Source organism: Pseudochaenichthys georgianus, chromosome 2 (genome assembly GCF_902827115.2).
Source record: "Pseudochaenichthys georgianus chromosome 2, fPseGeo1.2, whole genome shotgun sequence".
Taxonomy (NCBI): Eukaryota; Metazoa; Chordata; class Actinopteri; order Perciformes; family Channichthyidae; genus Pseudochaenichthys; species Pseudochaenichthys georgianus.
Window position 1 is genome coordinate 11,173,730 of NC_047504.1, and position 16,667 is coordinate 11,190,396.

The 16,667-nt window shown below is 40.1% G+C and overlaps 1 protein-coding gene across 1 annotated transcript in view; it reads left to right on the forward strand.

Moving 5' to 3' along the window:
• Positions 1-16,667, forward strand: part of LOC117460360 (gamma-aminobutyric acid receptor subunit gamma-3-like) — a 109,451-nt gene that overhangs the window by 29,556 nt on the left and 63,228 nt on the right. The window contains exon 3 of the mRNA XM_034101736.2: positions 5,560-5,627. Coding sequence (XP_033957627.1) covers positions 5,560-5,627 — 68 coding nt within the window. The remainder of the gene's footprint in view (positions 1-5,559; positions 5,628-16,667) is intronic.

Consider the following 16,667-nt stretch of genomic DNA (forward strand, 5'->3'; position numbering starts at 1 on the left):
GCAACATGACAACGTTTCCATTGGTCCCTCTTCTTTAGAGAAGACCAGGAAGTGATGGATACACGGATCGTGTTCCAATCAATAGGCACGCAGTGACTCTAAAGAATAATGACCACGCCACCAGACACACATTCAGACTAAAGGAACCAGCTGTTTGGGAAATGAGAGAAGTAGAAAGTACAGGTATTTGAGTTCAACATGAGAGAAGTAGAAAGTACAGGTATTTGAGTTCAACATGAGAGAAGTAGAAAGTACAGGTATTTGAGTTCAACATGAGAGAAGTAGAAAGTACAGGTATTTGAGTTCAACATGTGAGAAGTAGAAAGTACAGGTATTTGAGTTCAACATGAGAGAAGTAGAAAGTACAGGTATTTGAGTTCAACATGTGAGAAGTAGAAAGTACAGGTATTTGAGTTCAACATGAGAGAAGTAGAAAGTACAGGTATTTGAGTTCAACATGAGAGAAGTAGAAAGTACAGGTATTTGAGTTCAACATGTAAGAAGTAGAAAGTACAGGTATTTGAGTTCAACATGTGAGAAGTAGAAAGTACAGGTATTTGGGTTCAACATGTAAGAAGTAGAAAGTACAGGTATTTGGGTTCAACATGTAAGAAGTAGAAAGTACAGGTATTTGGGTTCAACATGTGAGAAGTAGAAAGTACAGGTATTTGGGTTCAACATGAGAGAAGTAGAAAGTACAGGTATTTGGGTTCAACATGTGAGAAGTAGAAAGTACAGGTATTTGTGTCCAGAATGTAAGAAGTAGAAAGTACAGGTATTTGTGTCCAGAATGTAAGAAGTCAAAGTAAAAAGTCGTCGTGGAGTAAAGTACTGATACCAGCTAAATGTACTTAAGTACAGTAACGAAGTATTTGTACTCCACTACTTCCCACCTCTGCAGATGAGTTGGACTCTGAGACTGGCAGTGTGGTTTCCCTGAATGAACAATGTCTCTCCCTATAACGTGTCGATTGCAATGACCTATTGTCCTGTGTTGCATTCACAGCCAGATTCCCCAAATGGAAAATGAAGATTTGAGTCTGAGCTGCTAATGGTGCAAGACTGAAGCTAGCAAGTGACCATAATGATGCCGTTGTGACATGAAAATGATTACAAATAGAGGGATACATATTTTCTGTGAACTAGGGTTAACATTTTCATGGCATGGCATTTCATAGCATTGTTGTTGAGATTTTTCACTAACAACCATATATTTCATGGTGTTTCAGCAGGGTCATAGTTCACAGTCATGAGTTGATCAAATCTTTGTAAATAAGAAGTAGATTTGTTTAGTTTAAAAACCATCATACTATAGTGGAAAATACGTACTTTTCCACCTCAGTGAAGTGTTGAAACGATAATTAAGTATATTTCAAGATGTTACTTTCTTTTTTTGGCATTTCCACTCGAGGTATTTTTATGTAGAAATTGGAAAAGCACGGTTTTGGATTGAATCGCATTTCTGTCGAATAATTGTGCCAATTTCTGTAGTGGAAGTGGAGATCCTTCCCTGGATGTACTTCCCCGTAGCGTTTTGTTTTACTATAAATGCTAAAAGCTACTTCACTGTCCCATAATATCAGCATCAATCTCTTGGAAGTGGATGTTGTTCATATGAATGAATTTATGTTTCATCTTAAGATCCCAGAGAACATATCTGTAGGCATAGTGCGAGCTAAATGAAAGTCATGCAATGCTGTCATTTCCCCCGTTATTTCCCCTCATTGTCCGGTCGGTGGAGCAGAACATTCTGCTGGAATCCAGTCAAAGGCTCCCAGCAGGCTTTGTGTCCCCGGGGACCAAACACACAGATGTGCACACATGAACACACCCTTCCATTCTGCATTTCAACATCACACGACGACAACACTGTGGGGACAATTGAACCAAACACAGCGTCTTCATTATCACTGAACCCTAAAGAGCCATTAAACAGAGTGTATAGCACGGGTCATGGATTCATTAAGCAGCGCTGTGTCGACATGTGACAACATTATTAAATTACATGCACATCATTAAGTGCCCTGAGTTGATGTGGAAAACCAAATCGATTGCAACTCAAGCACCTTTTTCGTTCCTCTCTTTCCACTTTTGTTTCCACCTGTGTTTGCTCTGTAGTCTGTTTGAGTCAAATGTTGAGAACCCCGAAGTTTTATGTTAGGAATGTACAGTATGCGTCCCCAGCACATAGAAACTGCCGGATACTAACTTGCATATGTTGTGCAATTAGCACAAGTTGCATTCATTAGCATATGCAGTATGTAGTGGTTTTGGAGGTTATTGAGGAAGCTGAATCCATTTCTGACACTTTCATGATCAAAATAGGCAGTTTCAACTAGACAGGGGCCATCTTTGTACTGATTTTCATTAATTAAGGTTGGATTTTAAAGTTTTAGGGGACTCGATTGAAATTAAAGCACCTGTTTGCTCTATACAGTCTGTTTGATATGCCCGCTAATAGAGAACTATTGTGAACCTGCGCATCCGAACTAAGCTATTTGCACGAGTTGCATTAATTAGCCTATGCAGACAATAGTGAGAACTAGGTGTGCGGCTGCTACCGTGAGGAAATATCTGCCTGAAATTACAATGGGCTTCAATGGAGGAATGTTGAACGTTTTTGTCACTTCATGCCCTCAAGAGGCATTTTGTTGAATTATTTTTGCTTAATTATTTGTCATTTTTCAAGCTATGAGATGTTTTCCTACATTTATCATGAAAAGTGATGTCCCAGGAATGTAGGGTTTGGGAATTATGGCAGTTTTAAAAAAATATATGAAGGCAAATTTCAAGATTTCTCACCCTCTAGCTGTCACATCACGCACTCTAGTTAATGTTAAAATGTGAAGAAAACCTCTAAAACAAGGTCTGAACAAATGTTAATATTTCTAAAAGTAAGAATCAGATTTAAAAGTTGTTTCACACGAATAATTTCAGAATGATTTGTAACATTTTAAAGTTGGAATGAGGTTTCTGAGTGAAGGTATGAATGAACAGTTAGCAGTTGAAGTCGCATGAAGATTTGTTGAAGTCTGAAGATTTCCTCCATTGACTTCAATGTTAAAAATGTGATGTATTATGGGATGTATCTCTGGAATTATGAAAGTTATGAATGAGAAAAGTAATAGCCATCGATTCCCGACCGAGCTGAACGTTTTGATGTTTGAACGGAGTTTCTGCGATGTTCAATGCGGGAGAAGAAGAGGGCCAAAATACCGGCGGAATAATAATAAAATGTTGTCCGTAGAAGAACAGTTAGTGAGGTGTTGAATCCATTTGTCCTTTTCAGGATCAGAAAAGCCAGAAGTCCACACTCCATATTTAGGTCTGGTCAGGGACTTGAACCGGCGACCCTACGGCTCACAGTCCAAGCCCCTACTGACTGAGCCACTGCCGGTTCTTTCACAATCTCATGTGATCTCATATTCTGAGGACAAGGCCTGCTTAGTACTACAGAAACTAATATTTAAATGTTACAGTGCAGATAAAAGAAGCATAGATAGCTTTTTTTCTAAGTCTTTAAAAATTCACAAAAGTGCTGCGAGTGGATTTGTTAAACATCTAATGTGTGCATAAAACACAGCACCCTTGAGTTCACTTATTTTGGGCTTCTTCAACACTTTTCGAAAGACTTCCCAGGGAGATTTTCGACAACAAAGCACTTGGCAGAACGTCTAACCTTTAGCACAGAGAGCTTAAGAGACCACAGTCCTGCAAACATAATACATCAGTTATCTCTCAGTAGTGGACGTACACGAGCTCTCACACATGCACTGTGCTTAACCTCGATCTGTGCATCGTAACCAACTCAACACCTTGCATTTACGCTATTGTCTGAAATGGCTCTTCAGAAGTGTGTCCAGTTTGCATCACAGCATCCTTAGAGAGAGACATGCATGGGAAATAGGGCTGCGGAAGCATTACAAAATGTTATTGAAATCCAAATAATGAATATCAGAACCACAGTAGGTGCAGTATAAAGTGAATATAGCTAATGTTGAATGAAGTGCTGCAGAGAAATCCCACCTGCAAATGTTATTTTGCAAACTTAATTAAACTTCCTCCTTTGGTACATCGGTAAATCACTTTTAATGTTGATGTTTCAATAATAATCATTCCCCCTAGTGTTACACAACGATCACAATCGCAATATCTATGAAAAATAATTGCAATTAATTATTTTGTTCTCAATCATGCAGCCCTAATGGGATTGTAAAGGTTGTTTTAATGGATCTAATCTATGAACCAAAATAACCCTTTTTTATTGGACACATTCAAAATAAACTGATTGTGGCTCGTTGAGGAGTCGCTGGGTCTCGAATAGTGAGTGTTCCCTTTCCTGTAGTGTGTTAGGTTTGTGTGCATGTCAATGGTCTGCAAAGGCTAACATCCCACAGAACATGAGCACATGTCCTTCTTTAATTAGATTATTTTGGCTGCTCAGGCAAAGAATTGTTCCTACTGTCTTTATAAAATGTCATAGACAAAGATCTGGCACTCAGGAAATCCAGTTTGGCCACATTGACATGAGCATTATGCTTTTGTTTACACACCCCGAGGCATTACCAACAGATCAACGCACAATCAACCCATACAGGACATCTCTTTCTCCACATTAAGTGGGAGACATTAGAATAGACTCTTCTTGTCTGTCACATACTAATAATAATAATAATAATAATGCATTACATTTTTTATTAGAGCACTTTTACAGGTGCTCAAAGCACTATTCGTGTCTGTCACATAAGTGGCGGAACTGATGCGGTATTGTGCTAAGGGAAATTATTTTAAATGGAGAGATTTAGATTTGCCGGTCTTCAGTATATTTTACCGGTCATAGTCTGGTAATTACCGGCTAACGGGAACTCTGGAACAGTGAAATGTGGTCAAATGGGGCTTTATTCTATATTTAGAGGAAGCAGAGAATACAAATCCTCCATTCTGCTGTGCGGCAAAAAACAATGAAATGTCTTTTATTAAATTGACGCGGTAATGAGGGTTTGTTGGCATGTCTGTTCTGAGAACTGCACAAACACTAATGGAGTGGATGGAGTGAGTAAAGAAACTAAGGATGTTTTGTGCAGCCAGATTGAAGCGTCTTGTAATGAATGTTTATTTTTCCACCAGATATATTTATTACCTTCTTTTTATCAGCGATGGTTTAGCTCTGGTACAAATCCACATTTCTGATGCTCCAATTTTCTCTTCCTCTAGCGAATGTAGTTGCCAAGCGAAATTAGCCAAGATCCCACATAGTCACTGGAAATGCTATTAACTGCCATGGTAACACGGTAACCGCTCCAGGAAGCAGCTTGTTTTCACATTTCAAAAGTAAATCTCTGGATGCAGAGGGAGAGAGAAATAAAAACGGCTTCATTTAATTGTAGAGAGGTGACATTGAATGATGATGACACATGTTTCAAACTTGATTATCGATCCTATGGACGGAGCATGAAAACACCGACACATGACAGATAAAGAAGAGGGATTGCATGTATAACTTCTTCACGATGTGCTTCCTTCACCACTCACTCTTCCTCTTCCTTCTGGCTTTTGCAGTGAAACCGACCAACATCGATGTGGGGATATACGTCAACAGCATCGGGCCTGTGTCGTCCATCGATATGGTGAGTTAACACCTCCCGTCTCTCCATCGACACACACACACACACACACACACACACACACACACACACACACACACACACACACACACACACACACACACACTTGTCCGTGGTCCAACATCATCACACATGAAGGCGGTCATCACTCACGGTGTATTTAGAGGTCGTGTGCCGCCACAGCTGTTTGTGTGCAGAAGGAAGCCAAGACACACAGGTGTGCACGCTTTGTGCAGCTACAACAAAAACTAGATATGAGAGATAGAAATCTGATTTCTGTGTGTCTCCACTTGTTCTGCCTTTAATCTACTTTGGGGATTAATTACCTTAATAAATAAATACAACTTTATTGTCGTTGAGTCAAAGTAATGGGATAACAAAAGGCCATTAGCATCTAACCAGAAGTGCAGTAAAATGCATTTATGAATACGTATAATATAAGTATGTAAATATGAAAGATATGACAATTAGACTTTTTTTAAAGAGGCCCAATTATGCTTTTTGGGCAATTTACCTTTTCTGTAGTGTCTTATAAAGGTTTTTGTACTTGCTAAGGGGCGGGACATCTCTGAGCTGTCGACCAATCAGAGCAGACTGGGCTCTGGTTTCAGACAGAGGGTGAAAAGAGGTGCTGCAGCATGAGAAAAATAAAGAGCTTTATTTAACAGACCTGTGTGTGTGTGTGTGTGTGTGTGTGTGTGTGTGTGTGTGTGTGTGTGTGTGTGTGTGTGTGTGTGTGTGTGTGTGTGTGTGTGTGTGTGTGTGTGTGTGTGTGTGTGTGTGTGTGTGTGTGTGTGTGTGTGTGTGTGTGTGTGTGTGTGTGTGTGTGTGTGTGTGGACTCAGATCGATGCATACTTCAGTCTGAACGGCCCAGTCAGATGCGATAGAAGTGATGAAACTGAAAGCTTGATGCGCGGTAATGAGAAAATAGACAACTTAAAGCACAAAGAGTCTCTTGTTTGGCCAGCGAGGTGCGGCAGCCTTAATGGAGGCAGCCTTTCATGGGTGATGCAAAGAGCCCATTCAGTGGCTGTCAATGCGATCAAATGTGAACTTTTTCTGCTTGAAAATTGTCTCTTAAAACATCGCAAATGTGCTGCTTTGACAATATTAACTGAGCTGGACGTAATAATGACGGTGCTTTATCTCTGAACTCACATAATCTCCAGATGTGGCGTTGTGACTGTTGCCTAGTAACATAGAATATACCCATATATAAAAGAAATGTCGCTTTTTCCTTTTATTTATTTTTTTACTGACAGCTTGCTACTTTATTATTTAAGAAATCAATCATGCATTCACTCCTGTACTAGTCTTCATTATCACTGTTACTTTCCAGCAATTAGTTAATTAAAAATGATGCCGTTTAATGTCTTCTGGGAAGTTATCAAAGACCGCTGTTTATTGTGTTTTTAGATAGACGCTTTTTAAATGAGTTGTTTAAATGAATGTATGCCAGAGCATTGCTATGCCGTCATTTAGCAGGAGACATTTAGGATTCCTTCCAAACTCAATTTGGGATGCAAAATGGTGCAGTTGAACTTGTAATAGTTGTTTGTGTGGACTCAGAGGAGCCAGCAGGACATGCACGGTCACTTTGGAAAGGACCGTGGACTTTGGACTCGCTGTAGGCCGTGTGATTGGTTGTATTAATAATGCACTGATTGACAGAAAGTGATAATCACAAGAACAGTGACATCTGTTGCATGTCTGTCCGTAATATTAGGCATCCAGTTCCTCTTCCCGAGGCTTCTGCTATGCTTTACCCTATTCAAGCGATGTGTTTGTAATGTTCCGTATTTAAATAATGGTCGAAAAGAAAGAGGTTGTTTGCTGTACAGATCGTACAAAACGCACCCTATTTATGTTTTTTTATGTTGCAGATGTAACTAATCTCTTAAAAATACATTCCGCCTTTAATACTTTAATCACAATCAGCTTTATTGCCAAGTGGGTTTGCACCTACAAGGAATTAGCTTATATGATGCATACATCAAGGGTGAGGGTGCTTGAAGCCTACCCCTGTGTCCCTCTTGCCAGTCCCCGAGGGAATAGCTCCGGCCGGCCTCCGACGGGAGGCTGCCACCCTCGCCCTGGCCAGGAAAGCCCAAAAGCATGACTGGCACATCCTGCATAACACGACAACGAGAACAGCGCCCCTAAGTAGGCTCAAGTCCCGCCTCCCCTTCAACAAGGTAGCACAAGAGATTATCAATTCCACCTCTGAGGACCTCTCCAGAGATGCATGGTTGGCGGCTGCTTGGAGGCAGGAGTGGGAGCTAGCCGGGCCCTCCCGCATCCATCGCTACATCTGGGACCCAGGAGATGGCGCCATAGGAGGAGACGACCTACCATTGGACCACACTAACCCGCCTACGAACTGGGGTCGGTCGCTTCAAAACATCAATGAAGAAGTGGGGCCTGGCAGACAGTTCTGCATGCGAGTGTGGTGACCCTGAACAGACTGCCGAACACATAATAACCACCTGCCCTTTATATTAGGGATGTAACGATATATCGAATATCGCGATATCGCGGTAAATAAATGTCTCGATACCATTTTTTTTTAAATGACTTTTTTATTTATTTTTTTAATAATTATTTATTTTTTTGTTTAAACTTTATTCAACCAGATTGTCCCATTGAGATCATCAATCTCTTTTTCAAGGGAGACCTGTCCAACATGGCAGCAAGTAGGTTACAACATGAACACAAAACAGATAACACAAAAGGACATCGTATTTACAGGGCTACATGTACACACCTAGAGACATTGACAAGTACCAACAGTATATTTATATCTCTGTCAATAAGCCTGACCTTCTTGGCAAAAACGGTATTGTTGTTGAAGTGGTGGAGAGACAATGCACAGTTTGACCCACTGCTGTCACCCATGGCCAAAGCATGTCTCTCTGTCCCAGCAACATCAGTACCAAGCGAGAGAGCTGTTTCCACAGCAGGGGATATTGCAAACGCCCAAACATCCCAACTTCTACCTGGACATGTGGACGTGCTCATATTCCTAAAAGATAACCTTGATGATGCTGAGTGAGTGAGTGAGTGAGTGAGTGAGTGAGTGAGTGAGTGAGTGAGTGAGTGAGTGAGTGAGTGAGTGAGTGAGTGAGTGAGTGAGTGAGTGAGTGTTGAGTTACTTGAAAAACTAAAGTGAAACTTGTGAGAGACACTTCTGCTCAGCAATGTTGATGGAAGAACTGGAAGCTGGAGTCCGCTTTATATCAAACACCTGAGTTTATTGAGAGCCACGGCCGGGAGCATTGGCAGGGTTCTCACACGACTTCATCATGTGATTCCCCAGCCAACACTGAAGATTACACAGAAACACAGCGCAAATCTACACAGATAATCAAGGAGGAGCCTCTGTTCGGGCCCTTCTGATCAATAATCACAAACACATGTTGAGACCAAGGACTGATCCATTAACAACCATCTGTGCATTTGGTCACACTCCCCCTCAGGGAGGCAGGACCTTTTGACCTGTGCCCTGTGTAAACTACAAACAGGACACATAGGGAAAATACCAACAGTCTCCCATGCACAGATCGCATTAAATATTTCCTTCACAGATCCACCCTTTTATCAATTTATTGATAACCAATTAACATTAGTCTAAGAATATTTCAGTCACTACTTAAATCAAATAAAACGTCCTCAGAGTTGTGTGAGTTTCTCATTACATTAATTACATCAAAAGCAGAATAAGATTGAAACAGTCAATCACAATGGTTGATACAGACAACCACAATAGAAAAATCATCTTTCTTCAGTGTTTGATTTCTTTTGTCAAAAAGCACAATAATAACACATATGCAATACAAAAATATAATAGTAAAATATATGTTTAAAAGGCAAGATCTTTTATCATTTATCACTCAGTTAATCTCATTCATCAAACACAAATTCAAATTCAGCTTACATCTTTAAAGATTTACTTCAAGGCAATTACTTATTAAAACACAATTAGAATGTAGGATTATAAGAAATCCAATTGAGGTATAAAATCAGAATCATTAGGGATTCAGTTAAAAATTCACAGTTAAGGTATAAATTCACAGTGATGAATCGATCAATCTGTAATCTGTAAAGGTACAGTGTCCTCAATCTTTAGCATTACTTTTCGTTTACTTCAATACACTTATTCAAGAGTAAGGCACTTTACTACATACATTTTATTCAAATACATTTGTTTAACATCTGAAAAGGAAAAGTTAGGCATTTTATTTCAACAACCTGAGGAAAGAAAAGTCAAAACATCTATTCGTTTGAAACCGTCAGGCAGGTAATTGTATTTACTGTATCAACAATGAGAGAGACTAGGCCCTCGTACTGTTAAGATTGCTCAGAGTCTGTGGGGAAAAGTTGTACCAATCCTCAGCCTCCTCGCTAATTCTGGATGCTATGTCCAGCTCACTAAACCAGCTTTCGTGAAAGGAATTGGGCTAAACATGGGAGAATGCATAGATTCTGGCATATTTTGGCACAGCAAACAGTTACTAATATTGTGTTCATGTGCGTAGTCTAACATTAAACTTGCTGCAGAATTAGTTTTAGTTCGTTTAAAAGGAGTGATTTAAGGCCTTTTTGAAAAATCTACATCACCTGCTGAGTATTTAAGTGGAGTGGATAGAACATTTGTTTTTCTATCTAAATGTAGCATGCAGTAGCACCTGGATTGGGAACCTGGTAATCTGGTTTCCTCGTTGTACATTTTACCTGGTAATGATTAAGGATAGTAACATTGTCTGTTATAATATTAGAAATATCTTATTGTTCAATACATTATCAATCTGAAAATATCCATTAATTTATTTTGTTTAGTGTGAAAGTGTAATCTGATATTCACATTTTTTTCTTTATTTTTCAATATCGCGATAAATATCGTACCGTGGACTTTTTATCGCGATATTATCGTACTGTGAGTTTTTGGTATCGTTACATCCCTACTTTATATAGACCACCCTCAGAAGCCAGCCTCTTCGACTTAGGACCAGAGATGCGGGCATGGCTACACGACACCGAGTTGGACCTCTGACGTTACACGAAAGAAGAAGAAGAAGAAGAAGAAGAAGAAGAAGAAGAAGAAGAAGAAGAAGAAGAAGAAGAAGAAGAAGAAGAAGAAGAAGAAGAAGAAGAGCTAAGAAGAAGAAGAAAGAAGAAGAAGAAAGAAGAAGAAGAAGAAGAAGAAGAAGAAGAAGAAGAAGAAGAAGAAGAAGAAGAAGAAGAAGAAGAAGAAGAAGAAGAAGAAGAAGAAGAAGAAGAAATATAGGCAAGGCAAGTTTATTTATATAGCACTTTTCAACACAAGGCAATTCAAAGTGCTTTACAAAAAATGAAAGACATTAAGAAAAAGGCATTTAAAATCAGTCATTAAAAAGAAAAGCTAATAAAATAAACATTAAAAGAAAAAATACATGGATAAAAGTTACAGTGCAGTCTAAGATATGAATAGTTCAATTAAAAGCAGCGACAAAAAGAAAAGTCTTCAGCCTGGATTTTAAAGTAGTCAGAGTTGCAGCGGACCTGCAGGTTTCTGGGAGTTTGTTCCAGATATTTGGAGCATAATAACTGAACGCTGCTTCTCCATGTTTAGTTCTGACTCTGGGGACAGAAAGCTGACCAGTCCCTGAAGACCTGAGAGATCTGGATGGTTCATCATTTAGCAGGAGGTCAGAAATGTATTTTGGGCCTAAACCATTCAGTGCTTTATAAACCAGCAGCAGTATTTTGAAATCTATTCTTTGACACACAGGAAGCCAGTGTGAAGACTTCAGAGCAGGAGTGATGTGATCCACTTTCTTAGTGTCAGTGAGGACTCGAGCAGCGGCGTTCTGAATCAGCTGCAGCTTCCTAATAGATGTTTTAGTGAGACCTGTGAAGACACCATTGCAGTAGTCCAGTCTACTGAAGATAAAAGCATGGACAAGTCTTTCCAAATCCTGCTGTGACATTAGTCTTTTAATCCTAGATATGTTCTTTAGGTGATAGTAGGCTGATTTAGTAACTGTTTTAATGTGGCTGTTGAAACTCAGGTCAGAGTCCATGACTACACCTAGATTTCTGGCTTTATCTGTTGTTTTGAACATTGCAGACTGAAGCTCAGCGCTAACTTTTATACGTTCTGCCTTGGCTCCAAAAACCATTACCTCAGCTTTATCTTTGTTTAATTGGAGAAAGTTCTGACACATCCCGTCATTGATTTGTTCAATGCACTTACTCAGTGTTTGAATTGGAGCATAGTCTCCTGTTGAAATTGTTACGTAGATTTGTGTGTCATCCGCATAGCTATGGTAACTTATTTAGTTGTTTATCGTTATCTGAGCCAGTGGTAGCATGTAGATGTTAAAGAGAAGAGGCCCCAAGATGGAGCCTTGAGGAACCCCACATGTCATATTTGTCAACTGTATGTATTTACCTATAGAAACAAAGTTGTTTCTGTCCTTTAAGAAGGATTCAAACCAATTTAGAACTGTTTCCGAAAGTCCCACCCAGTTTTCCAGTCGGTCTAGTAATATGCTGTGGTCAACAGTGTCAAACGCAGCACTGAGATCTAATAATACTAACACTGAAGTTCTGCCACTGTCTGTGTTTAAGTGGATGTTGTTAAAGACCTTTACAAGAGCAGTCTCAGTGCTGTGGTTTAATAAAGCTAGTTTAAGTTCGTTAAACACACTATCAGTCAGGTTTTTTGTAACAAGCTGTGGCTGACATGGAATCACCGCTAAATTAGATAAACTCACACAAACGTTTGAGCGCTTCCTGTATCTAAGATGATTCACCGCTCTTAATCAACCTATCGCTCTTAATCAACCTATCAACACAGATATCGGCAAAGCTACTGGCAGGCAGGGCCCCGGCATGTCCTGGAAAGAGTTGAGAGTGCCATACGCCCTTGAGCCTGGACCCAGCACATATCAGTAAGAGTTCGTTGTGTTTTGTACACACATCCTTATCAGGCTTCGGAGACTGCAGATGCTTTCTTGAAGGGAGGGGAGGTGGTTGACGTAGGCACGGTGATGAAGACGGGGGAGATGGTGCGCGTCTCTGCGGTGATTTTGGTGGGCGTCGTTGAGGAGCGGGGGTACAGGACATGCTGCCAGCCCTGCGTATCGCCTTAGTTTGGTCTTTGAACTCCAGGGTACAACAATATAGGTACAACAATGAACTCAAACTAAAGTGCAGTACAAAAAAGCACACATATAATTTAGCCTTTTAGAATAACTGCTCAAAGCCTCTCCCCTGCCATACTGCTCTACATACAGCCTGCTAACAACTGAAGCTACACAGTGAGTGTCTCTCTTCAGTTTTTCCTTTTCATCTGAGATGTGAGACGCTGAGTTTCTGCTGCACACTGCTGCACACTGCTGGAAAGCAGAGGTGAAGATTACTCCTCCGATATCCAGGTACAGTCTCTTCTCTGGAAAGACACGTCTCACGAACTGCATGTCGCTGATCCGACTCAGAGACTGGTTTCATACTGAGTACAGGGCTCACAGACAACACGTGTTTCTAAAACTCTTATGTTGAACACATTGAAGATTTAGCTGAACAGGAAAGGGCCAGACAGTTTTATTACTGATACTCTATTCAAACTAACCCATAAGACAAACGGAGGTCAATATGGCCGCCTTTTGCAATGTGTTCATGGCACAAGTTGGCATCTGATGACAATATCAGGGGGTCCGCGGGGTCTTAACAAGTATTACAAGTTGATCAATCAATTTAGATAAAATGAAGGCTATTAAAAAATATTAAACAGCATTTTCCAAGGTGTTACATTTTGTAGCTTGTCTTCAAGAAGTATATAAATTGTCCAGAGAGGTTGTGTTCTACAGTGTGTCTGAATGTAGTCATGGCGTAGGTGTGTCGTGAGATTCTGTGGAGTTTATTGATGGCATCCCGTTGGGTTTGACGTCATCTGAACAGGACGTTGTACGCTCACTGCTTGATAGCGCGCAAAGCTCCGTTTACGCCGGTTGTTAAACAACATCGTTATGGGGAAATGCAAGTCTGCGTCCAAATGGTTGGAAGAGAAGGAGGAAGGACAATCAATACTGTATATAGTCAATGTGAGGTGAAGTGTGTCGCCAAGGTAACCGGTTAGAACTCCAAGTGGCGATGAGGTCTTAACATGTATGGATAGGGTCTTAAAAGGTCTTACATCTGACTTCAGGATTCCTGCATAGACCCTGAATAAAGAAACGATATATTTTGCAGCCATAGCCGAAATGCAATCGCAATAAAGAAAAGCTCATTATTAGCTGTAAATAAAGTCCACCAGTAAATCCTTTGTTCATGTAAAGAAAGGGAAATCTAGTTTCCGAATCAAAAACTCAGCCGCTGACAAAAAAAGACTCTATAGAGAAGTAATACATTTAAATACAATACAGATAGTTAATGTTGTATATGTACACTTACAGATTGTATGCAATTGAATGATTGTACTAAACCGCTTTTGGCTATTGCTGAAACATTTGGTTTGATATCAAGAACATCTTAAGGCTTATACATACTATAACATAAATACAATTTTGTATACAAATATAATGAAATATATAGTAATTTCGCTGCAGTGAAAACGATATTAAATAAATGATAAGGATGCTGAACATGATCTCAACAAAAGCCCCAGCTGGTGCAGGGCTGTTATGTGGGATTGCATCTTGTTGAGCAGGTGTTGCCTCCTTTGTATCGACCCTCGGTATGTTGTGATCTAGTCAATGAAAGGAGAAGGTACAAACTGCTCCTCTGCAGGGCGACTAAATTACTCTTAATTTTGACTTCCTTTCTGCAGGATCCATCTCATTACATGGGTGCATACACAATCCATCAATCTATTGACACTTCAGAGGAAAACAATGCTTTTAAACACAAACCAGAGCCACTGAGGAGCTTAGTGTGCAAAGAGAGACTGTCTGCAGCAGTAAACAGCTTTCTGGGAGAAGTGAAGGGATCTGAGGAGAAAGCATCAACAAGGAGCCAGTGGCTGAATGAGATGAAAGGGTCCAAAGCAGACCCAAGATTTCCTTTTGATGGGCAATCAGAATTTAGTGTTGTTCAAAACTGGGTGATAATCAGAGTAGATTGAGCTTAATTTGCTCACTTGGCATTTTATTGTTGTTTAACATCCGTTTGTTTTCTTGTTTGTGTTTTTGTCTTGCATCAATGTTCTCATGTTTGAAAAGCAGTAGATACAAACCAATAGATTGATATTATTATTAAAGAGGACATATCATGCAAATGTCCAGGTTAGGGATGGGTACCGAGCCCCGGTATTAAGCGGGCCCCGGGGCTGAATTATTAAAGACCGTGGTTCCGTTAAGCTCCGACGTTATGGGTCTTTTTATCGGTACTGGAGACATGTAAAATATGTCATATGTATTATTGCTACACAAACATTATATTGCAGTTTTAGTGTCGCCAACTCCGTTTCTAATATGCAAGAAGACTGCAAAATGCATCTATGATTATTTTTAGTATTTTTGATCTTTCCAATCCAGACGAGATATCTCTCTCCCGTCTGTGTGCGAGGGGGCGGTTTACACACGCGGCTGCTACATGCAGAGGAGATGGCGGAGAGAACGCGCTCCGAGGTGTGGTTAAACTTTACCCGTCTCGATGCTCGTTGCCAAAAGTGCTATCAGTGTTCAGCATATGAGGGCGGTAACACGAGCAGTTTGTCTAAACATTTAGCAAAAGTGCTCCAGACTCAGACGGAGGAATGCACCGGGTTCCACTGTCTTTCCAGCAGCTCTGTAGCTTCGTCCACGAGCAACGTTTCCACGTCAGGTGTTATGTATGCTAGCAGCACCACTTGGAGTTAACTACATTATACAAAAATGGGTTAATGATTAGAGTTATTTATTTAGTTAAAGTTTCAGCTATTCTGTCATCAGATTATTTAATACGATTTGTTAAAACATTGTTGTTTCTTTTGATGTGAAATATTATGTATTTAATTTTATTCACCATTTGTTTAGTTATTTTTTTCTCCAAAAGAACCGATAAGAGTACCGTTAAAAGACCGGATCGATAAGCGGTATCGATAACAGTAGTAGTACCGTTAAAACCTCAACGATACCCATCCCTAGTCCAGGTTTAGTGTCTCTCCTGGGACGTGTCTCCATGCTTTTAATGTTCAAAAAGCTCTGAAACCAGAGCCCAGTCTGCTCTGATTGGTTAGCTGGCTGGCTCTGTTGTGATTGGTCAACTTCTTAGAGATGTCCCGCCCCTTAGCCATCACGTACAATGTGTTGGAGCGCTAGCCAATAGAAGTGTTTCTGCTATTCATCATCATATATTAACAGCACTTTTTGCCAGCTTTACTTGTACTTTAACACCACTTTAACAAAAACATGTATGATGAAAAGTGGTGGTCCGAGCATTGATCTATGGGGTAAAAGATGCAATGTTTAGATTGATATTCCTTCATCATAACAAAATGTATTGAAGCTAAGCCATACTTTTTCCTCATGCAGTTTTCGATGTTAGACGAGGGGAAACAGATAATGCATTCGAGTAGAAAAGTAGGATGACTTAATCAAACATAACTCTACAATTGAATAAGCATTTCCTTGTGATGCATGTTATCCTAAAAGTCCCCATTTCTGAAGTCTTAATTGTCGTGTGGAGCTGTTTCCCAATGTTCTTGTTTCTATTTATAGCAACATCCAGCTATGCAAATCATGTTTATTCTAGCAGTCATCGCAAGTGAGAACATCCATTTATTTGACACTGTATATGATTATACTGCAAATGTCTAATTTGTAAGTCACGACTCTTTGTCCAAGTTGAAGTTGTTTTGAGGGCAGCTTGTACAGAGTAGGACACACACACACACACACACACACACACACACACACACACACACACACACACACACACACACACACACACACACACACACACACACACACACACACACACACACACACACACACACACACACACACACACCAAATCAGGGGTAATAGTCGTTGTGAGTCTAAATCTCCCCCAGCCTGTTGTGGGTCGGTGAGAAATGGCTG